The sequence below is a fragment of the Taeniopygia guttata genome, chromosome 1 (genome assembly GCF_048771995.1).
Source record: "Taeniopygia guttata chromosome 1, bTaeGut7.mat, whole genome shotgun sequence".
Classification (NCBI taxonomy): domain Eukaryota; kingdom Metazoa; phylum Chordata; class Aves; order Passeriformes; family Estrildidae; genus Taeniopygia; species Taeniopygia guttata.
The window spans coordinates 100,128,229-100,152,329 of NC_133024.1; the positions used below are offsets into that span (position 1 = coordinate 100,128,229).

Below are 24,101 nucleotides of genomic sequence, written 5' to 3' on the forward strand. Positions count from 1 at the left end.
TGGACACATGTTGTGTGGGTGTCACTTCTTGCCAACAGAAGTGGAAAAAGAGAACAGTACAAAGTGCCGATTACAGAAGATGCATCTGACTGTTCGAAATAATTCGGTTTTCTGACTAGTGTGTTTGCTTTTTCAGCACCAGGGCTTCAAAATTTCTTGTTTTAGCAACCTCTTAATTTCTGTATGGTGTGTAAGCCTAGAAATTGTGAAACATGGGACTGGAAAAGACCTCAAGAAATCCTCTAGTTTTTCCACCTACTCAAAGAAAGGATTAAGAATGTCTGTGTCATTCTTGACAGGTGTTTGCTTAATACATTCTTAAAATTCTGAATAATAGAGGTTCCCTAGTGTTCCTAGGCATCTATTAAAGTACTTATATGTCATTAAGATTAGAATTCTTTACCTTATGTCTAACTTAAAGGTACCTTGTTTCTCTGTAAGAAACTGACAGCCTCCTCCTTTTTTTCTTACATCTTTTTCCTTGACATCTCTCCTACCATATTCTAAATTGTTTAAAGTCCTTTCCTGAAATTTCTGATTTTGCTTATTTCTTTCTGCAGCATGATGCCTTTCCAAATACTGTTGTTTTCATAGCTGCTCTCACCCAAATCTCCTCCTATCTTCATCTTCTCATGTGTTCCTGCTCACTGTTTAGAGTTTGCCTAATCTTCTCCCTAGCTTCCTTCTCTTATTTCTATATTCCTGATACCTCAGCACAATTTGGAAGAAGGAAAAATAAGCAAACTCCATCATAACCAGAAATAATTTTTCCCTTTGAAAGATATGTTTCCTGAACTGTTAGTTCTGTCATCATCTTTCTGCATGGTGTCATAGGGTCAGAGTAATATTGGATCTATAAAATGCATCACCTGACCGGATAAAGGTGAAACTTAAGCCCATGATGATAACTTTTCTTTTTGTCTCACTGCATCGAATCCATGCTGCACCTGGCCTGTAAAGTTAGGGGTTGATTTTTCAGGCTACATTAGCTGGTTTCTGGACATAATGGCTCCTGTCTGTGACCAAATTCTGATAGACTGGCCTGGAAGGAGGAGGATGAAACTTCGACCTGTTGATTCTTCTGATGGTCAGGAGCTCATGTGCTGCCAAACAAATGTGTTACATCAGTACATGTATTTATTTCTATTTTGTGACAGCTTTTTTCCTTTCTTCCCCTCCCCCTTTCAGTCTGGGGTTTCCCACATTTTAACTGTCCCATTTCTTTGGTATAGCTCCTGATTGTCTTCCCTCTGTTCTTTAAACACATGAATGAAAGATTTTCCACTGCCAAGATTAATCAGATAGCTCATAATTTGAAACATAAATGGGGCTGCCTAAGCAGTTCTAAATATAGTAATATTTCAAAATTCAATCAATCCCCATGTTAACGTTAAAAAAAAAAATCCTTTCTAGCTTTTCTGCAGCAGCACCAGTTATGTTCAATAGACTTTATGGAAAGAGATATGAATTCATATGTTCAAACAGTTTTGAAATATCCATTCCTCAACATACTCATCCTATCTTTTAATTTACTAACTCTTGAAGTTAGAGGTATCTTGCAAAAAGTAACAACTGCAACCTATGTTACCAGTAATTTATAATTGCTTCCTATGATCACTAGTCTAATAATAATAATAGTAATCTGCATCCACATTTTTACTTCAGCTTGTAGTAAATTAGTATTCCACAGGGGTGAGTGGAATTGAACTGCTTCACGCTAAGCTTTACGCTTTCAGAATACTAAAAACAATTTAAAAACTTTTAAAAATTAGAACCTTACAAAAAACATAGTTGAATGGAAAAGGCAATTTTGGCAGCTTCTGCTGAGGAAGTCAGATATAAAGAAAAACATCCATTGCATTTAAGTAGCACTTACTGAGTCAGGAAATAAAGTTATGCCTTTTTCTTTTGCAACACTTTGGAATTTTTACTATTTCTTCATTGTTCGTGCAATAATGGAAAGACTTACAGTGATTTCACTGAAGGGAATTTTGAACTGTGTTTTAATGCCACATCCCAATGAGAGAGCATTTCAGAAATGCTGCTTCTGGATTTCAGTCACAAAAGTTTGTCTCACTTTGAGCTTCCAGTGAGGACCTCACCCATGTGGAGTCTTGCTGCTGAGATCTGTCTGTCCTGTCTCACCAAACTGTTAATTATTTATTTCAAAACAGTAAGACTTGATAGGTTTTGAAAATAATGCAAACATCTGTCCTGGAGTATTTCTACATGAAAAATCCAGTAACATTATTGTGGTGTTTGGCTGACTTTTAATGAATGGAGAAGAATGAAAATAAAAGTTCAAATTATTCCTGCAAGTGGATTTTCCAGACACATCTGACAGCTAGTGGTCATAATTGTTACGCCTTGGGACAGTAGGAAAGTTTTGGTACAATTGCAAATAAGTATGCATTTTAATTTTTTTTTTATTTATTCTTAACAAAAGGATGTGGATAAAGAAGTTAATTTGGACATGCTTTTTGATCCTAATTCATTAAAAACCTTGTTGTGAATGTGATGCTAAAGCCTTTGGGAAGCCAAAACATGTGGAGTGAGCCAAGTGCAGATACAAACAGTTTTGCTGATTTTCCTAGACTCCTGCATTTTATAGTTTTGAGGAGATGACCTTTTTCCTTGGCAAGCCCAGGAGGGAATGTCCTTAGATGAGAATAATATGTCATTTTTTGACCAGTTTGAAAAATCAAAGACAGTAGTAGTTGGATCAAGACCAGAAGAGTCTGGTACACATGCATGTGTAATGTTTCTATAAAGTTATGAATCTTCTCTGCAAACAGCACCTCAGAGAAGTTTAGTGCAATATTTCAATTGCTGTCATGGCATACTGACAGTTAACTTTTATCAGTCTGTTTTGATTACATAATAGCATACAGAGTAGTAGCAAAACCCCACTGACTTGTGAGGCTAGTACACAAGTAGGGGAGTCAATAAAGCAGACATGCTGACTTTCACTGTTGTATCAATAAAAGCTTGCATTTCAGGAGACAGGCGGTTGTTGTAGACATCATTCTGCAGCAGGGCTTGTAAACAATTTGCTTCTGTATAAACAGACATGACCTCTTACTGCCAAAATCAGTGGTGATACACATATTGGTTTTAAAATGGGATCCAATCTTTCTCGCTGTTTGACAGGCTTTGCTCGAAATCTCTCTGAGGGAAGCAATGCTAACTATACAGAATATGTGGCTACCAGATGGTACCGCTCACCTGAACTCTTGCTTGGGTAAGTACACTTTGAGAACTGCCATGAGAAATCTTTACTGATTCTATGCAGGTTTACAGCACGTTTTGTAAGCTTTGCCTGTGGAGAACTGAGTTTGATTTAAAGGCAAGGTTTCAAGAGCTTCCAAATTTTCATTATTGTTCATTTCCAGTAAGTCAGTATGAATCATTGACATATTGACCTGTCTTGAGCTGAGCAGTGTTTAACTGATCAAAATATTAGGCTGAATTATAGCAGATGTTCTTCCAGCTCCTGCACTCCATCCCCAGTTCTTTCAGAAGAGGATTCCATGGTAGTCCTCTAGCCTGGAACGTTCCATCAGCTCTGTGTGGACATCATATAGCAATGGCAGTACAGCTTTCACAATGCAACATTCCTATTTATCTTCATCCCTTGAGTCAGGACTCTATTAGGAAGAAATTTTTTGCTCATAGGTGACAAGGCTCTGAACAGGTTGCCCAGAGAAGCTGTGGGTGCCCCATCCCTGGCACTGTCAAGACCAGGTTGGATGGGGCTCTGAGCATCCTGATCTAGTGGAAGGGGTCCATGCCCAGGTAAGGGGGATTGGAATGAGATGATCTTCAAAGGTGCCTTCCAACCCAAAACTTTCTGATTCTGTGCTTTTATTTTCATTTGTAGTTACCCTTTGCCAGCACTGCTGAAGTCAGTCAAAAGGAAGGTGTTAGGTTTTTACTAGTTCAGAAGAATTTTACTAGTTCAGAAGGAGGCTGTATAAAATTTTATTTTAATAAAGCACTAAGAAGTTAGCATTGCATTGACTGCAAAAGTATTAGTTACATGAGTAGTCTCAGCCAGAAAATTTAGTATTGCCCCTTATTCATCTGTAAAATGAGCATTTTACTACCTCACAAGGTCAAATAGATTTTGAGATACTAAATGAACAAATTCAAGGGCAAAGGAAGAGGGGAAAAAAAAAGTGGAGATCTGTGATATGTGATCTTCCCATTACAGTCAAGTTAAACAGCATTAATCTAAACTTTGTGAACACTCTCATAGAATACAATTCCAATATACAGTGCATGTGTATTTATATATAGATAATCTTTAAAATAAGGAAGTATTGGCCACAGGATTAATCAGAACGTGTCTGGTCACTCCATTAGTCTTTAAGTACCTTGTTAAGTGCTCCTGGGAAACAAGTCTTTGTTGGAACATTTGATTAACACTGAACTAGATATTTTTTGAACAGGTAAATAATTGAGTAATAATTATTCTGTCAATAAAGTCATCCCCGTATTCCCAGAGCTGTGTTAATCTTAATCAAATTTGTTGGCAGTTGTTTTCTTACATGCATAATAGTATCTTAAAGTTGCTATTAAAAAATTCTAAGCTCAATTTTTCACATTTTGGAGAAAAGAATAAAGCTTCCATTGAAGTGTGAATGTGCATATATAAGATTAAATTTTAAAAACTTGGAAAAATAGCATAAATTGTGACCTTTTTAGATACAAACAATTCTTTTTCTCTCTCTAGTAGTAATGAGGATTTAGGAGGAAAGACATGAAAAGCTTGACAGACATAGTATTAGTCTGACCTGCATTTTCTGAAATCATTTTGTTGGCAGGGGAAATTTAGCAGGAATTATGTCTGTTTGTGGTTGAGTAAATCTGTTTGATTAGCTTGTAGAGAAAGGGAGGGGATTTATGTATTTAATGTTTCAATTGTGCTGGTGTATGTTTTTAAAGCCAAGCTTTTCTGGCTAAGAGATGCATGTTTCTTGGCAATCTTGTTCTATTTCCCAGGCATTCATCTTTCCCATTCCCCCTTTCCTTACATTTACCAAATTTTTATAATCATCTAATATTCAAAAGTCTTCACAGGTTTATTAACTACATTCAATTTAACAAATACAGTTTTACTTTTTCAATTTTGAAAATGTGTCCCAGAGAGGTTTTCGTTTAGTGATAACATTCAAGACTTAAATTTCAGGAGACGAAAGAAATTGCTCCGTAATTATTCACAGAACATCTAAAATCTACTCATTTTTGAGAGCCTCAGGTAACTGCTGTTAGTGGAGTACTCTGTACCCTTTGATGGCAAAATATTGCTAAAAGCTAGTGGATTTTAAAGCATGCTAAATTACTAGATGAAAACGTATTTTGGAGAATCTAATACGTGCAGGCATAGGCTGTAGTGATTCTGAGGTTTGGTCTGTCTGTATTATAGGAGTTATTTTCATTTGTCCAGCCATGTCACTCTTGCATTTTTTTGTCTGCTGTGATCTGACCAGACTGATCCTGACAATCAGCAGAAAAGAAGTCTCGAGTTTGCCTTTTCAAACTACAATGTTGCAGTTTGTGCTGCCTTACAAAATAGCTGTTTTCTGATTTGTTTCTGTTCGCCTACAGACTAAATAGTGAAAAGTTCTTAACTGTAGTTCAGCTTCCTTTATTCTTGAGAGCAAGGAAAGGTAATGGTCCATGCCTCAAAGGAGTTTTAGCCCAACCCTCAGTTGTAACCCTAGCTTGTTCTACAGTACCCCAGGCTACAGCAACCTTTTCCCTATTTCACATTTTAGTGGAGAAAACTCTGTATTAAAGGAGTTGCAAACGAAAATGTATTTGGATTTTTGTCATAATAAAAGTGGAGGATTTTTACCTATACTCTCACTGTTTTGCTTGCAGATCCTTGGCTTTGGAGTCCATTCTTGCCTGTGTTGCCTTGTGCACTGAGAAAAAAAATTAGACCTTACTTTAAGTCATTCTCACCTAATGGGTGGGTTGGACTAGCAGCACCCTAGAAAGGTCAAACACTGAGTCTCAACAAATTCACAGGCAGCCACTGTGCAGGATTAGCAAGAAAATTATGAACCCCACTGAGTAGTAGTGGTACTTGAGGAATTGTGACATGGTCTGCTTTGCCTCTGGTGGTTCTTTGTCAGCAGTCTCTTCCAGTGGGGCAAACTTTTGATTTTGGGATGGCTGTTGTGAGAGGACTACAGTGTCTCATGGCACATTCTCTAAGGCAAGTGGTTCTTGAAGTTTTGGTGCTCTACTTCAGCTTTCCCAGCTGCAATAGAGTCCCGCACTAGTTTCAGTTGGGCTGTTGTCCAGCTAGAAATGCTTTCTCACCTTCACCTAGCCAAATCACCATAAGAGTTTACTGTTCCTCTGGCCGAGTGTCTTCCCCACAAGTGAAGTAAATAATCATGAGTAAGCAATGGGGAAGAGTCAAATGATTTTTTTTTTTTAGTTTGAGAATGTTCTTTCTCTAAACATGATTAATCAGCAATATAAGGAAGGAATGAAGGAGACAGATTTGGGATAGGATTTGTCACCTGCAACTCTTGGTGCTGTCTTATTTCAGAGAAAGGCAATCCAGCTGTAAATTAAATTTCTTGAAATAGAGTTTGAGTTACTGGATTACAAGTTCAAAAAAGAAGAGACTCAGTGAAATATGTTTTCAGTTCAAACTTTCTTCTAGTCTTTATTATTTTATATGCTTTTTTTTTTTTTTGACATGAAAAGCATTCTCCAGTCATTCTGTTCAAAATCTAAACATCAGAAAGACATTATTAGAATAATATGGGTGTTTACAAGTTTTTTCACAAACTCAACAAGCAAGAATTTGGGTGTATAGAAAAGAGCTCTCCCCAACCCCCAACCTGTGGCTTTGCTCCCAAACAGGAATTACTTTATGATGCTTTCATTGCTTCATCACTTGTTTTTTCTATCAAATAGTTTTGAGGAGAACTCTGTTTTCTCGCTAATTAAAACTTTTGTGTATAAATGCTGAAATAACGATTTCTTAGAATTTCAGTTCTCCCAGTGGCCAGACCCAGTATGCCCATCCACTTGTTAAGCACAAACAAGAAATGTAATGCAGGAACAGAGTGCAGGCATGAGCTCTAGAGAGAAGAAAAGTTAATGGTAGTTTAACTGTGAGTGGAGAATGCTTTGCAGTCAAAAAGATTATTCTTGTATGTAAGATTTTTCAAAAAGAACAAGATCCCTGGGGACACATCTCTTGCCTTCTCAAGCAGTGATAGATGCATCAAGAAATCTAGGGCCGAAACAGAGGGCTTGGTTTTTGAGGTAGTTTGCTTAATAACAAAGTTTATTTTTCTGTGTTGTGAGGAAGCGTGCCATGGGAAATATGGCCAATAAATTGAAGCAGGTCAGTAAGAAGGCAGTGGCAGTGAGTGACAAACATTTTATTTTCGCTTTGCAGAGCCCCTTATGGCAAGGCTGTGGATATGTGGTCCGTAGGCTGTATCCTGGGGGAGCTGAGCGATGGGCAGCCCCTGTTCCCTGGCGAGAGTGAGATTGACCAGCTCTTCACCATTCAGAAGGTGCTGGGCCCACTGCCAGCCGAGCAGATGAAGCTCTTCTACAGCAACCCACGCTTCCATGGCTTGCGGGTAGGAGAAAGCTTTGGTCTTTTTTCTTATTTTTCTTATTTACTTGTGTAAAGCACTGCAAAAGCTCTTTCCATTTACATTGTGCGTTATCTGCTGCCTACGTATCTGTGTAAGTGTAGGATATAGAGATTACAAGGCATTCATAAGTCAAAGTAAAATTCTGATTACACCAATTTGCACTGGAAAGTTTAGTGGCAAAGCTCTGTAAGGTCAAGTTGTGGAAAATTCAGGTCTGCTGTCTTCAAGCTAGTTGGTTGGGAAAATCTGAGCTATAGATGCTACTGTCATGGCAGAAGAGCTTTCTGCCTTCTGACTTATATTCCTGGGGAGTTTTTGTAAGTCGCTTGAGTAAAAAAACTCTTCTTGCTGACAGCATTGTTCTTTTCAAGGGTTTGCCAATATAATATAATGACAGAGACTCACTAGTATGAAGATCTATGCAAACTGGCATATGCAATATGACAAAATACCAGAATCAATAAGTAATAGCTCTGTTACTTTTAACAGTACCTGGTCAGTGATTGTATTCATATTTCCTTGTAATTCAGTTTTGGTTATCCTTTCTTTATTGATAAATGTTGCTTGGAAAGGTGAGTTTATGATCTTGAAAATATTCTGAAATCATTAGTGTAAATCATATAAAGAGACGTATGAAGGTTTTAGGAGACCTGGTCTGTGCTAAAGATTCAAGATTTGAGTTTTACTCCGAGAAAGAGAAAATGTGAGAATGTGAAAGAGAAGGATGGGGACCTAGTTCTGTTAAAGCACGTTCAAGGTCGCCATAAATTTGGTTTAGTAACAGTGATAAGAAAAGAGTTGGCTTAAGGTGTTAGGGTATTTATTTTAGGTATAAAAATAACTAATTCTGAAGAGTTTTTGTTGAAGTTTGTCGACCCTTCAAGAGTGGAGGGTTTAAATAAATTATTAGACAAGCAATTCTTGCAAGGTCCTATTTGTATTCCACCCTGTTTAGAACAGTGGGCTGGATGGTGTTTCTGTATGATAAATTTATAACCTCTTATCAGGAAAGCAATTCTTTAAAAATTGTAAGCAAAATAAATTACTACCTCTTCAACATAATTTTACAGCATTTCTTGTGCAGTATAATCTTGTTGGTAAATGCTCTGTGATGTCTTAAGATGAAGTATCTTTGTTTTGTAGCTTTAAAATACAGTAATTCAAGAAGACAGCACAGACCTAATGTGATTAGCACGAGGTTCAGAGTTAGGAGTCTCTGTTCTCATCCCGGATCAGTGGTTTAGTGCTTGGCTTCAGACATGTTCCTGCCTGCTTTGTCTCATCTGTAAAGTCAGGATACTGCTGATGTGGACAGGGCTATATGGCTCCTCATAGAGAGTATTTTTTAGAATTGAAGTAAAGTCTGAATAATAAACTCTGGCTTAAACATCAAAAATACTACAAAAATTATTTGTTTGAAATATGATATTCATTAGTTAATTAGTGGGAAAAATTGTCCTGTGCTATAAGACAGCCTTAAAAGTACATTTTTTCTGAATGTAGCATAGTGCTTAATAGTGAAAGATTTTCTGTTGCAGAGCAGATAGTGGGTATGCTGTGATCAAGCCAGTTATTACTTACACACTGGATTTAGTGCTGGATATTCTCAATATAGAAACTAGCCCATGTTGTGAAATTTTTTGTCCATATGCTTAGACTTTGTGAATTTCTACATTACCCTAAGTGAATACTATCATATTGTAAAACAGGATTTAAAAAATTCTCTTCAAACACTCCAGCATGGACCCAAATGCGCATTTGCAAACTTGTCTTTCTACTCATATTCTCCATATATATGTATATAACACAATTTTCCTCACTCCTGATGTTTAGGGAATATTTAGTGATTTCTCTTCAATTCCTTTGAGGAGGAAAACATCCAGGGTATGTTGAAGACATAAGGAAGTAAAATAATATGGGATCAGAAATTACCAACAGGCTCATGACTTTACAGAAAAGTGTGAGTGGCAATGTAGGGATATAAATGTTTGTTCTACCAATAAGTTACATGAAGAATCTGAACAATCACAGTGACAAGCTGCTGGTGCTTTGCATGACTTCAGCACATTTCCCTGTTACCCTGATCATTTTAGATATAAAAGCTTCTTTATGATTGTCACTCCACAGGAAGACACGAACATTTTACAATTTGGTTTGTGTTAAAATTGGAGGAAGCGTGGAAGCCTTGTTTTACCTAAGTTACTGTTTAAGATCACTGTAGCATACTCAGACTTCAAAAAATTCTCAATTATTAGTAAACCACTTCAAAATAAAGCAACGTCAGAAGAAAAATACAGAGACTATTTAGGAATAAAAGCATTCAAACTAATGCTCTTTCATTTTTCTTCAAAGTTCACAGAGTGTAATTTATGAAAAGTAATGCTAGTACAACTAATGGATGCCTCCAGCAGTGTGCACTGCTTCTCAGGGTGTGACCACAGCAGTAACCCTGAAACTCAAATCTTTGAGCTTTTGCCTTTTTTCACTAAAAACACTTGGGAATTGTTAGTTAATGTTAGGTATTTACTTAGTACTGTATTTGCACTCTCAAATTCTCTCTGAGCTATTTTTATCATTTTTTTCAATAAATATGTTACTTATGTTAGTTCTGAATCTTATTTTAAACCTCCTGAAAATCATATTGCCACCAAAAAAAAAACCAGAAAAGTTTATTATTTCTCACTTGAGTGTATTTTCTTGGCTGCCCTAATAGTCAAGAATACTTTCTTCAGTTGACTAATCCTTACCATACATCAAGAGTTATTTGTTTCACTGTAATATTTTATAGTTTTCATAAACCACTAAATTTTTCAGTGCTTAGGATTCCCATTAATTACATGTTTTAATTCACTAGTTTCTATTTTTTGAAACATTATATTCATGTATTACTTTGTTTACATGATCAGTATATTTACAGTGTATTTTTTACAGTTTCCAGCAGTCAATCATCCACAGTCTTTAGAGAGAAGATATTTGGGAATTTTAAGTGGTGTATTGCTTGATCTTATGAAGGTAGGAAAATGTCTTTTATTCTCTGTCTGTAATATGTAGGAAAATATATAAGTGACTTTTTACCTTTTCTTTTAAATATAACACATCTTAGAAGGACTTTGGGAGCTCCCTTTTGAGATATTTTAATTCCACCATTGTTTGTAGTAATGCCTGATATTTCCTAGGAATCAGGAAAATATCCCTTGCAAATGCCAGGAGAGTCTGTTCAATTTTAACTGATTTGATAAAGAATGTGTAGCCCAGACAAAGCATCATCACCATCCTTTGCAGGGTTGTGCATTCACACTGACATCCATGTCAGTGCTGGAGTGTGATCATATTTAGATACATCCTTAGAGTATTGGGCTAACCTGAGTTGTTTTTCATTTGTTGTTGGGTAAGCGTGAGGATGTGGACAGTTGTCAGAAACAAAGCTGACACACAGGAGTCCTGGGTTTTTATCCAAATTCTTAATCTGCTTGCTATCACCTGTACACAGGGTATATGTTAGTTTACTTTTAGTCCTGTTTTGGAACAAGTCAGCTAGTTACACATGGCCAAACTAGGTTACAGTCCTGAGAGTTCTTCTTTTGGGAATCAGGAGAAGCTCATTCCCCACAAAAACATGGTGCTTTGCATCTGTGCTGTGTTCCTGGGTATGGAACACCTACTGTTGTCCTTAGTACTGTACTATAAAAATACTGCCATGGTAAGCTGCAGTATAACTCTCCTATCATTTCATCACCAGTGAGCTGAAGAAAGAAGTCATAGTATCCAAAATTAGGTTTATAATCACAGAACCATCTAAGCATTAAAGGCAATATGGGACACACATGAAGCATGGATATGGCTAATCAACTCTGAATGAATTGTGTGATTCCAAACCCCTCTGCACCAGTTGTCTTGGAAAAAAAGATGTTTTGAGAGATACTTGGGTGTTTACTTGCTTTTAATAGTATTGCTGTAGCCAGCAGAAATCACCAAATTTGCCCTACTCTTCTTCAACACAGCCTGTTCAAATCCCTTTGATCTCCTTGCCTTATGAAGAGAGTCAGCATGGCTTTTATCTTGATTTCAAGGAGTCTGCAATATGATATACTCCAATGCATATAATTACTTGTTTTGGTATTATACTTCCTCCTCTATTTTTTAAATCACAGAAACTTTTTTCATAGTTAGCTGTAGCTCAAGATCTATAGCAATATATTGCAGAACGGAAATTTCAAGATCAGTCTTAAAACCATTGTTCCATGTACTGGGGGATGGTTTATTTTAATTTTATCCTAGATTTTCTGTTATATCTCAGTGTCCTTTTGGTTCTTTTGATATGATTTAAAAGTTGGAAAGTTTTGAAATTAAGCACTTGAGTTTAGGGAAGCACAGGTTTCTAAATAATTTCATTCTTTTCATCTTTTCTGTTGATATTTCTGCCTACAAGGTGAGAAAGGTCAGGAATTCTGTAGAGGGGGTATTTTGTGTTTGATCTGCATTTCTTAATTCAAGATTGGAACCATGTTAAGCAATGTGCAGACGCCTACAAGGAGAGAACAGAAGGGACTTGTGGTTAAGTTACATGTTGCAAATGCTGCACATACTTTGTTGTGTGTCTGTCTCTTCTGCAGACAATGGACAGTCTGACACATGTCCACACTTGTTGTGCTCCTCATTATCTGCATTCCTAGGGACCTCAGCTCAGATTACTAGATTACTGAATAGCCCACACTGCAATTTATGCCAGCTGAAGTAGGGAGTTATATTAATATACATCTATTTAGAGAGCATTTCTGGACTAGATTAATGATGAGGCACCAATTTGACCTTGTTGCTTTGTTGTTGCTTCAGTCCTCTGCTCCCCCTCACAAGTTATGCTTATTTGCAAGCATTAGTGAGGTGGGAACTGGTTTTTCATGTTATACCTTGGGAAAAAAAGACATTAAGACTTCTTTATATCATCTGCCATTCAGTTGTCTCTGTCATTCAGCACCAGACATGCATTTCCTCTGAGCTGTTTGTTGAAGAGAATACTTGTAGAACCATTTCTTTTTGCCCTTTGTTTTCTTCACTTGCCTTAGCTGGACTTCAGCCTTCTGAAGAATGACCTAACCTTTTTGCTGATACACTGCTTTTATAGTCCATCTTTGTATCCTGTCCTTCACTCTAATACTAATACTGATAAATACTAAACTTTAAAATAATGTTTGTTTTTGTGTAAGAATGTTTCCATATAGTTGTTTTGTTTGATTGTAAAGCCTGTTTCATTGCAGCATTTTATTACTGGTAAATTTAATATTTTTGATTCAAAACAGTGTTGTGAGGTTTATCGTGAAAAATACATTTAAAATACATATATTTAAAATATAGAATATATATATATATATAAAACATATTATAAAGTTTTAGATATCTTGGTATTTTAAACATACTATCATATATGTATACAAAAAATTATATACATATAACACATATATATGTTTATTTTGTAGCATATGTAGTTTAATGCATCGTGAAATTATTCTAGCAGTGGCATCTAATCCCAGAAATGCTGGAGATTAAAAAAATTCCCAATAATGTTCTTTATTTTGTTGTGGGTGGTTTTAGATTTGTTTTGGTTTGGGTTTTGGTTTTTTTTTTTATTTATTTTGTGTGTGCTTTTTTCTATTTTTGTTTTTTGGGTTTTTTTTGCTAATGTAAATACAGATACTAACATTTAGACTTTGGGATTTGTTTTTCAAAGAACTTACTGAAGTTAGATCCAGCAGATAGATATTTGACAGAACAATGTTTGAACCACCCTTCATTTCAAACCCAAAGACTCTTGGATCGCAGTGGAAGTTCACCTTCACGGTCAGCGAAGAGAAAGCCCTACCATGCAGACAGCAACACTTTATCTAACAGGTAAATGTAGTCTTGTCACTGTTGCCACTGACATTTGCTCTGCCAGTGAGGGAGTTATTGTCTTGCTCGCATGCAGCATCACCTACACTGAAAGTGGTTGTTTGACAGCTTAGGCACACTGAGACATGTATGCTGTTCTGTGTTGCCTCACTGAAAAAGGAAGCAGACATAATATTTACAGCCAAACAAGCTGAAATTTTTGCTAACTTTCTGCATCAAGCTGCATTCATCTTAAAAAAAAAAAAAAAAAAGAAAAGAAAAGAAAATGTTGAAGCCATTTCTGAGTGTGGCAAAGAAAAATAATTGGGTGATCCACCTTAAAAAAATGTTAGCCTTTTTCTTGAACAATAGGAATTTTGTGGCTTGGAAGATGCCCAAGATTCCAAAGGAATGCTCTTTTCTTTGGAATGCTACCATTGCTTTATATGTACAAATCTGGCCAAGATTTTAATATTTAAAAGCTTAAAGTTCACACAGATTTGTAGCAGCTAAATGTCCTGGAAATTGTGCACATTGATCACATTCCAAATTGGAGATGAACAGAATTCTGTCTGCAGTTGCAGTTGTGGATCGTGTCTAGTCTATTTGACCTCAGACTCATAGCAGGGTATGTTTGCTCAGTCCTTGCTGGACCCACATAGCTTGAGAGAAGCCACTTAATTTTCATACCTCAGTGAACCAGGTTTACTGCTGGATGCAATACTTCAGTACAAAAAGTTTCTTGTTATTGCTCTGATAAATGCATTCATAAAGGTTGCCCTCCGAAGTATGTAGAATATTTCAGTATTCTGTATGTAGGCTTTTAATCCTGGCTATATTTTTCTTTAGCTTATCCTGTGAGATTCAAAAAGCTGCTCCTCTATTTTAAGACTTGGGATGATGACATTTACAATCTATGTTTTTTCAATGATAGACTAAAGAAGTTTTAGCTGCCTTTACAGATGCTTAGTGTAGAAATTTTACCATTAGACATATGGCATCAGCAAGAAAGATATACTTCCACTGGAAACTTGTTCAAAAGGCCTGCCTAGTGAAAATATTAGGTTCCTCTATCTCTAAAGTTTTAGAAAATATACTTTATGTTAACTGAAAAATATTTTAAACTGGCATTAAAATTGCTAACATTTTAGAAACTGTAATGGAATAGATTACAAGATCACTGAAAGTGGTTAGTACAAAAATCCTAGGTATAAAAACAGCTAGGATTATCCAATTATAATTAACAAAAAGATCAGCAAAGGTACACTGAGCTCTCACTTCAACCCTCAGTAATATATCTGAGTTACATCATAGATTTGTTACAGAAATAAGTTGATTGCTCATAGCCTGCTAAGGCGCATGAAGGCAAACAAGCACAGCTCCAGCACTGTTCAGTCTTGGCTATTGCAGTGACTAAATCCAGAAGCCAAACTGGTTTAATGCCAGAAAACCTGAGATAATAAATCCAGCTCAAAAAAAATCAGGCTCAGGGTTTGCAGAACCAACTCATATCTCAGTCCTGTCGTCCCAGAACCAGAAGAGCTGGGAAGTAGAGTAGAGGTTAAGGACACAACCAAGTAGCTCTGCACCAAGTCAGTCTGGTTGCAGAGCCTTTCAGGTGCAGCTTTGGAATGAGTTTATGTAACAAAAACTGGGATAGTGCCAAGTTCCACAAAAGCTGTCTTCCTGTGGTAGACTTGGTTTTAGGTTTGGTGTTACAGGGCTTGCTCAGGCTCACTCCATCTGAACAATAACTTCTTTTCCCCTCCTTTCCTCTCCCCTCCTCCTCCAAACCAGGAATACACAAGATAGCCTGGAGCATTGATTGTATCAGGGCTTTTTGACAGTGCTGACGTATTTGATTGTTCTACCATCCTTTGATATGCCAGGTGTAGTTAAGATTTTTCGATTGATATGTAGCTAATTTTTATAATGTAATGCTTCACTTAATGATGTACTCACATCGTACACACATTATGCACAAATGTGCAAATATATGTTGGAATTTCTATTATTAGATTTGATATCTTCAGTGTTTTTGTCAGCAAAATCATTAACCAAAGCAGAGTTTGCCATCAGATTGCAACCAGAAACAACAATGTAAGAGCACTTGCAAATCTGTTATTTTAGTGAAACTCCTGGTGCCTTAGTTGGCAATATTTGATCTTTCTGCAGTTAAATTTTTGGTTTTAAATGGCAACTGAAATGGATGTACTTTTTAAAAGTTATTAATACATTAATAAGTAATCTGGTATATTAATGCTTCTTTATGCATTTTAATATAGAAATCAAGCCAGCAAAAGTTCTGCTTTGCAGTCACACCACAGATCAAACAGCAAGGATCTGCAGACACTAGGGGCTGGCGGGCCCAGAGAAGAGGGGCTTCCAGCAAATGAAAGCTTTTTAAATGGAAACCTTCCTGGACCTGCACCTAGCCCAATGCACGCAAAAAAACCAAGCAACACTCCTGGATCTGGCAACAAGGATATAGCCAATAATAACATGCCACATCTTCTCAGCCCAAAGGAACCAAAGGGAAAAACAGAGTTTGATTTTAATGTGGACACCAAAAGTTCTGATGGTTCAGGCACAAAGTACATGAAGTCTAACACCAGATCTCAGCAGAACCGGCACTCCTTTATGGAAACTTCTCAAAGCAAAACTGGGACGCTGCAGCCTGGCGACAAGCACAGCCGCCACAGCTACATCGATACCATCCCACAGTCTTCTAAGAGTCCCTCCTATCGGACAAAGTCCAAGAGCCATGGAGTTCTGACAGACTCAAAATCCGTGGGCAACCTTTCTGAGGCCAGGGCCCAAGCTGCAGAACCAAACACCAGTAGGTACTTTCCATCCAGCTGTATGGACTTGAACTCTCCCACCAGTCCGAGTGCTCCCCGGCACGGTGATAACAGAACTATGCTCAGTCCATCGGCGAGGAATAACCGCAGCGAGGGTACCCTGGACACCCGAAGACCGCCAACAAGGCACTCCAAAACAATGGAGGAGTTAAAACTGCCAGATCACGTGGATGGAAGCCATTCCCACTCTCTATCTGCTCCACATGAATCTTTTTCCTATGGTCTAGGTTATACCAGTCCTTTTTCTTCACAGCAGCGCCCTCATAGACACTCGATGTATGTGAGCCGGGACAGAGTGAGGTCAAAGGGCTCAGAGGGTGGCTTAAGCGTAGGGCAAGGGATGGCAGCCAGAGCAAACAGCCTGCAACTGTTATCTCCACAGGTGCAGCATAAGTCACTCACAAGGTCTGTTGGCTCATCACGAGAAGACTGTACAGAAGATTCTAATAGGGTTAGTCCAAAATATTGCCTCTTATTTGAAGGTTTACCTTTCTCCTTTTAACTCGTGGGGGGACAGTGGCCTGCTTTCTGTCTTCTGTTTGGTTTTTTGCAGTTATTCATTTATTTGTCTTGTAAGGTATGGGGATGTTGTTGGGGGCTTTTTTTCAGAAGGGCTGAATATCTCAAAGTACTTTTAAAAAATGGACTATGAATACCATTATCTTAAAGAACTGAAATGTGAAAACTTTCCTCTGAAGTTAAAATTTCATTAGTTGTTTTTAGTCCTTGGTTATATGGTTTGATGTCATTTTTTTCTGTATCATTTTGTTTAATTATCTTTCTCATTTGTGTTTTTATTTAGCTTTTCCTATATGTATTTCTGTTATGAATGCTAATGTTAACTTTTGAAGCCAGTGTTTCATTCAGGTATAACAGGACATTATTGCTGAAATACCTTAATTTACTAGACAAATATCAAAGTTTGCAACATTTCTTTACATTGGTGTGATAAGTAACTGGTGTAATCTAGAAATTTCATGTTGTAGTAGCACTGGTAAATTGACTCCTCACAGTGGTTACTGTTAGTGGATACCTGGTTGTGGTTTTCTATGAGCATTAATTAAAGAGTAGAGGACAGGCTGCCTCTGGTGTTGATTTACATTTGTTACACAACACTTCTGAATGATCTCATGTTTTACACATCAGATATGCAAAGATGACTGACTGTATTTGTCCTCAAAGCTTTAAATTATTCACAAAATGGTGCAGAGACAAATACAAAAATAAATGTTTGTTTCTCTATGCCTACACCTGTGATAAACTGACTTCTAAGGAGAGAACATTAGTTCAGATTTGTTGACAAATTGAAGAAAGTCAAAGAGCTGCAAATAATATTTAAGGTCCAAAGATTATGGTTTACTATGAGAAACTAAAATACTCTGCCTACTTAGTAGTTCATCTAAGAAATATGTGTAGCTGACCTAATAGGGTTATATGAGTACCATAAAAAGAAGAGTTTCTTGTAGTGGTTGTCTCCTCAATCCATTAGAGGAAAAACCACATAATATGTTTTCTTTATTCATTGCACATCTCCTCCATTTAAGATTATGTGTATTCAAACATGAGAAAATATCAAAATAGAAGTGCAATGGAATAATAATTTTTAAAAAGCTACCTAGAAGGGATTACAGCAGCTCCATTTCAAAAACAGTTTTTTCCTGGGTACTTATTTTTGTCTCTCTCATTTCAGTCAAATGAAGTGTTATCTATTCTTCAGGATATTATTTGGAAGGGCAGTAAGATCAGTGTTTCAGTTTTTGATAATAAAAGATTACACTACCTTGTATTTTTCACTTCATTTTCTGCATTATGCAGCAAATAGTAATTTGAAGTAATTTTAATTTTATTTCATACTATTTAGAGGCCAGTTGTTTTTATTAGATCATTATTTGTCATTGAAAATGGGTTGACAGATTTTTATTTTAATTAGGAAAATCGATGTGTATTTAATGCTTATGTTTTTGTTCATTTTCATTTGCTTTGGAAAGTGTTCATTCAAGATAAAGTACTTGCCTTTATCTCTTATGGTCAGTATTTTTAAAACTTCAGCCTTCTCTTAGTGTTTTTAAATCTGTATTTCAGCCTTTAGAAGTGTGAAAGGAAAATTAATTTTCTGAAATGGATCCTAAGTCTGTGAATTCACAGAGCTGGTTTTTATTTGTTTATACTGCTTTCAGTAACAAATGAAAATCAAATTGTCAATCTTCTTATGCCTCATAAAGGCATTTTCACAAAGAAATCATTCTTTGACTCCTTCCTATCCTCATTTTTCCTTCTTTCCTACATTATGCATTAGGAGTCAGAAAATTTCACTCCCTTAAGGATTAGTGAAGTAAAAAACTCATTAATAATATGTGTTCTCATAGATTCTTTACTGTTTTCATACTTATTTTTTTCTGATCAGTTCTCCTGGTTTTTGTTTTTTTTTTTTGCTCATATTTAGTGGTTTCCTCACTTCCATGTTTCTAGTTTTTCATTGATTTTCTTTTTTGCTCTACCAAGTCTTTTTAAAGAAAAACATTCTTTGTTTGCCAAGCTTTTGATCTTATTTTTTTAAAAGTCAAGAAAAAACTGTCATCCATTCTTAGCTTTAGGACTTTTCAAGTCTCAACACGACAGTTTTGTTTTGAGGGTTTTTTTTTATTTTTTTTACATTTAAATTAAATGTAAAAAAAGCCACAAAAAGGTTAAGCAGAAGAAAATCAAATACAAGTCACTATTACTGTCTCATGTTTGAAATTTAACTGCTGTAAGTAAGAGGTATCTAAGACCTCTGGTAAATTTTAGAGGAATCCAGCTGGGATTTGAAGCATTGTTTTAGCTGCAGTTCTGCCCTGGGTTTCAAGGTTTGTTTTCTCTGTAACAGTGAGACCAAATCTTAATCAGCAAAAAGCAAAGTAGATTTTGCAAATCACTTGTGTGGTGAATTGAAATCCCAGTTTTTAATTTTGGTTAGGTTTCTTTGTGGCTTTGATTTTTAACTTTTGTCCTTCTTGGACAGTCTAGATTTTGATTAGTACAGGGATTTCAGTAGTTTCCCATGGGGTCTTGGAAGGAGCATTCATTTTCACATGGTCAGTCCATACTGAGGGAAAAAATTGTAGTTTCTGATTCATTTAAGAGTGGGGTTAAGTCATATTTGGTGTCTAATTATGTGCATAAGGATATTTCTATGGGCTTACCTAAACTTTTCCTTGAAATACTTCCAGTACTGTTTTCAGGAAAATAGAATAAATTAGAGGTAGTGATATGGTTTTAGCTATTCTGTCTGACTGAAGAACTTTGTCTACAGATTTCTTAGTTCAGAGAATCTCTATTATTTTGCATACAGTAGATTTTGTGATTGTTGATACCTCTAGGTAATGATATTAAGAGATAAGAGATGATGGTGCTTTGGTGTTGCAATTATCACAAATTAGATACATTCCTATCTGCTTTTTAATGTTTGCCAGTAGCAGAGTGACCAGATTCCATCAAAAATTAATTTAACAAGCCTCCAGAGATGTTACAGTTGTGTTTCATTCAGGTTGAAATTCTGAGGGCCTGAATCAGATTCATGTCTTTAAAATTACAACTTAGAGGCAAAATGTTATTAATGCCATTTTTGTCATTTTGGAAATAAACAAGCAAGCAGCAAAACCAAGTAATTATTGATTACATAGTCTGTGATTTGATATTTGCAGTTGTTAATAATATGAAAGAAAGGAAAATTGTGTAGTGAATTTGGAGATTTCTTGTTTATATATATTGGTTAAAAACTGCAAATCAGTTTACAGTCTTTCATTTTAAATAGTTTCTTGTTCTTTTGCATAGGGTGGAGCATATCATGATCCACACACAGAAGATGGAGCATCTACTAAGGAGAATAGAATTCTGTATAATGACCCTGTTCCGAGAAGAGTTGGCAGCTTTTACAGAGGTAATTTCATGGTGGATCTTTCAAATTTAATCAAGAATTTTAGCATGGAACATAAATTAAGTACTAGAAATTTATACAGAGAATTAACATGAACTACAAAGGCTTCTTGGAAAAATAATTGTTGCTTAGCTTTCAGAGGGTGAGTTTGCAAGCACTGCATTCATACCCTATTGTTTGTTTGTAAATGATAGCTCACTTTAATTGGAAAGTACGTCCAGTGCAGTACCTTGTAAAGCAGAATATAATTTATCAGGGCAAAATGAACAAAATTAATATTACCCAAGTAGGCAGTTAATTAATATTTCAAATTTTTATTTTCAATTATTATGAAGACTTTATTTATACTTGTGCACTTGTAGCACATAGACAATTACTGATCTGTTTCAGGTATTGTGTTACACGGAAGTGTAATGTTAGCTTTTCATGGCTTGAAACCTGTGGCATTTCTTTTGTTAAGACTCTCTAAAGATCAGAGTTTCCTACAAGCAAGAGCACACTTACATAATTCCAGTTCAGAATAAATAATAAAGTAGGTCTGTGTATGGACACACACAGATAGATACTGTTCTGTTATGGCACACAAAAGATGGTGGTTTCTGAGCAGCTGCCTCATGGCTAAACCTGGGTAATTGTTTTGAAAAAGATGATAGAGGCTAATTACTGTCCTGCAAATGTTAGGAGGCTTGTGGGGCTCCCCTGAACCTTAAGAAGTCCCAATCAGCTGAAATTCGATTATGAGTCACCTAATAACCTTAAGTAAAGTCACAAATCTCCCTCTGAGCTTCTTCAGGTTGATCAGTTGGCTGATGACCTGATTTAGACACATTAAAGTCTGACAATCCTTGCAAGTGTCCCACTGCAGTATTAAAGCCTGTGGGCAGAATTAAAGCTTGTACTGTTTTGAGCGATGTGTTTGAGTGTTTGTGTTGTAAATGCAACAGAGGATGCTTAGGAATTCTCAATCCTGAATTGCTTTCATTAATCCCTAAAAAGCTCCTAAAATTCTACATGGATTATCCATCTTTTTTTATATGTGGCGAAACAAAAGTTTCAAAGAAGAATGACTTCCATAAGTCATGTGCTAAAGAAACTGCAGGTCTGGGATTTATTCAATTCCTTTTTATAAAAAAGAGGGGTTTTCCTCTTCAACTTTATCTGTCAAACAAATATATTTTAGATGGACTGAATTACTGCTTTGGGAAGATAATATATTTTAAATAATACTTCGATAATCATGTATACAAAACTGGTGATAATCGTATATGCAAGTTACTGTGAAAAAGGTAAATATTTATGTAAATTTAACCTTTGTATTAGAACAGTATTTATTAGCATATACTTTTGTGCTACAGCTTGAACAAAAACTTACAGATGCTGTTTTGATAGATTGTGTAATGTGGTGCCACATTAACATTCCAACTAGTGTCTTGTCAATTTTTAATCCAGTGCAGATATTTCTAGTGATATTCCTAATTCTAATACATTTATGTTCTAGATCTGTATATAGTTGTGTATTTTCAAAAACACAGTATGTCTGTTTGAAAAATACATAATATCTAATTTTCATGTTTTAATTTTTAATGCATTATCTCTTAGTTGCATCAAAAATATAAAAAAAAATCCAAGATATGTACTACTTTTTTTAATATCTAAAATTAAGACAAAGTGTAAACTATAGTATTTCATGTCTTTAGTAGCAGTATTCCAACCTCTCATTCTCTTTCCTGTTTTTAAATATCACACTTAGAGCTCTCTACAAATAGAAGTGTTCTCAAATCTAATAACAATTTACCCAAATTCTGATGATGGCCTTATTTTACAACCAATATTACCCTGCAAGGATCACAAAAGTCAGCTTTCTTTTCAGTCATACACGAAACGCAGCCGTGTCTTTGCTCTCCTGTTACTGTAAGAGGCAGAGAGGGAGCAGAGAGGTGGGAGCTGGGGTTTTTGGCACAGCTCCATGTACACTGCTTGCTGTTTCTCTGTTCAGTTCCATCTCCGCGTCCCGAGAGTACCTACATAGAAAACAACGTGTCCAACAGAGCCTCGGTGTTACCAGCAGACAGCAGCACGGTGACAAACCACCCCAAGAGACAAACCACCTTTGACACCTGGTGAGTTGTAATGTGCACACATGCGTAGAGAATGGCAGGAAAAAAATGTGGTTTTAACAGGAGGGACAAAAGCCTCCCGCTTTTCTCGAGATTTGCAGTTGTCCATGTGCTAAGTTGCTTCCTCCAGCTATACCAGCATAGCATGGCATGTTTTCTGTCCCCTTTTGAGCAGCAAGGAATCCTGCATTGCACCCATAACATGAATGCATTAAAGTTTATATACTTTTGTCCAATCCTTCACAATTTTTTTCCCCGCTATTAGTCTTTAGTTAAAGATAGTACAAAGTGCTTGTGTGTGTAGTATATATAGAAATTTGTGGATTCCAGAAGCATGAATTGTTAGACAAGTGGAAAAAATATCAAAATGCATGTTTCCATATATAAAGTATTATATTAATGAAGAATATTTTCACCCTACAATGGGGACCGCTGCTCTTTTTGTTTATACACAGAAGGAAATGAATACATTCTATGGGAAAATGGATTAAACAACATCTTAATGGTGTATATTGATTTTAAAAGATTAAAAGCATCACATGGCTCCATTATATAACATAGAGCACCTTAATTATGCTAATAAAATGACAGCATATACATAGCTCTGCAGGACTTAAAGGGAAATAGCTTTGTTTCTCTTAGAGCTGTTTGGCTCTAAAATAATCTTATCTTTTGTTAAATCACAAGAAAGCATATTCAATAAAAATAAGCAGATGGAGCTTCACAGGATTGGTGAGAGGGATGGACTGCATACATTTGCATGGTTCAACTATGCTTTATACCATTCTCTGAAAGGGCCATGAAGTCATGCTATCAAAACTGTTCTAGTGGTTTGTTGACTTACTGTGTTTTCACACAAATAACCAGAGAATTATGTGCTTAAAGAGAAAGGGGGGTGGTGGGTGGTGGACAACTGGTATTTCAGCTTGTGTTCAGGTTTTATACCTATGTCAGTAATAGAAGATGTTTACTCCAGAACCCTTCTCACCTGCTCTGATTCACTAGAGTCTGCTTCCTGTCCTTCAGTAGCTCCACCTACATCCATTTTCTGGAAGTTAGCTGAGGAAACCGGTCATTTATGTAAAACGGTGGTACTTATGTTGTGGCTTGTGTGGCTAAAGAAGGTATTTATTCCTGCTGTTGAACCCTTTTACCATTTTACATTGTCCTTCGTATCTGGATCTTTCTATCTTGCATATAAGACAACTGAAATCTTGTTTTTCTTTATATATCATTCAGCAATATAATGTCTTGACTGCAAAGAAACATATAATGTTACTTGAACTCTGTACTGAGAAAAATAGCATATGTTATTAGAGCTGGTTGGGAATTTTTTTTATTAAGTATTTTTTTTTGTTCATAATGCCAAATTACCAAAACCAAAAGTTTTCAAAGCAACTGGCTGATAACCACTAACCTTTTATTGTGAGGATTCTTCAGCTCCAGGATATAGTTGCCAGTCAAAACCAGAGATACTCTCAAAATAAGAAATATTTTGGAGGCAGCATTATTTTTTAGAATGTGAGGAACTTGAGTGCAGGTTCTTTGTTATTTAAACCAGAGGCTTGAACCAAGATCTTAGTTCTAACAGGTGAATGCCCTAAACCAGAAGTTAAAGGTTATTCTGGAAGACATTGTCTGGTTCCCTCGATGTATTCTCTTGAAGTTGTTTCATCCTGTTAAAACAGTGAAAGGACCACAG

General features: G+C 36.2%; 1 protein-coding gene across 5 annotated transcripts in view; it reads left to right on the forward strand.

Moving 5' to 3' along the window:
• Nucleotides 1-24,101, forward strand: part of CDKL5 (cyclin dependent kinase like 5) — a 129,821-nt gene that overhangs the window by 86,322 nt on the left and 19,398 nt on the right. For all 5 annotated transcript variants that reach the window (XM_072934353.1, XM_072934384.1, XM_030281648.4 and 2 more), the window contains exons 8-14: nucleotides 3,151-3,241; nucleotides 7,433-7,622; nucleotides 10,572-10,652; nucleotides 13,366-13,526; nucleotides 15,791-16,817; nucleotides 20,180-20,285; nucleotides 22,279-22,402. In XM_072934353.1, coding sequence (XP_072790454.1) covers nucleotides 3,151-3,241; nucleotides 7,433-7,622; nucleotides 10,572-10,652; nucleotides 13,366-13,526; nucleotides 15,791-16,817; nucleotides 20,180-20,285; nucleotides 22,279-22,402 — 1,780 coding nt within the window. The remainder of the gene's footprint in view (nucleotides 1-3,150; nucleotides 3,242-7,432; nucleotides 7,623-10,571; nucleotides 10,653-13,365; nucleotides 13,527-15,790; nucleotides 16,818-20,179; nucleotides 20,286-22,278; nucleotides 22,403-24,101) is intronic.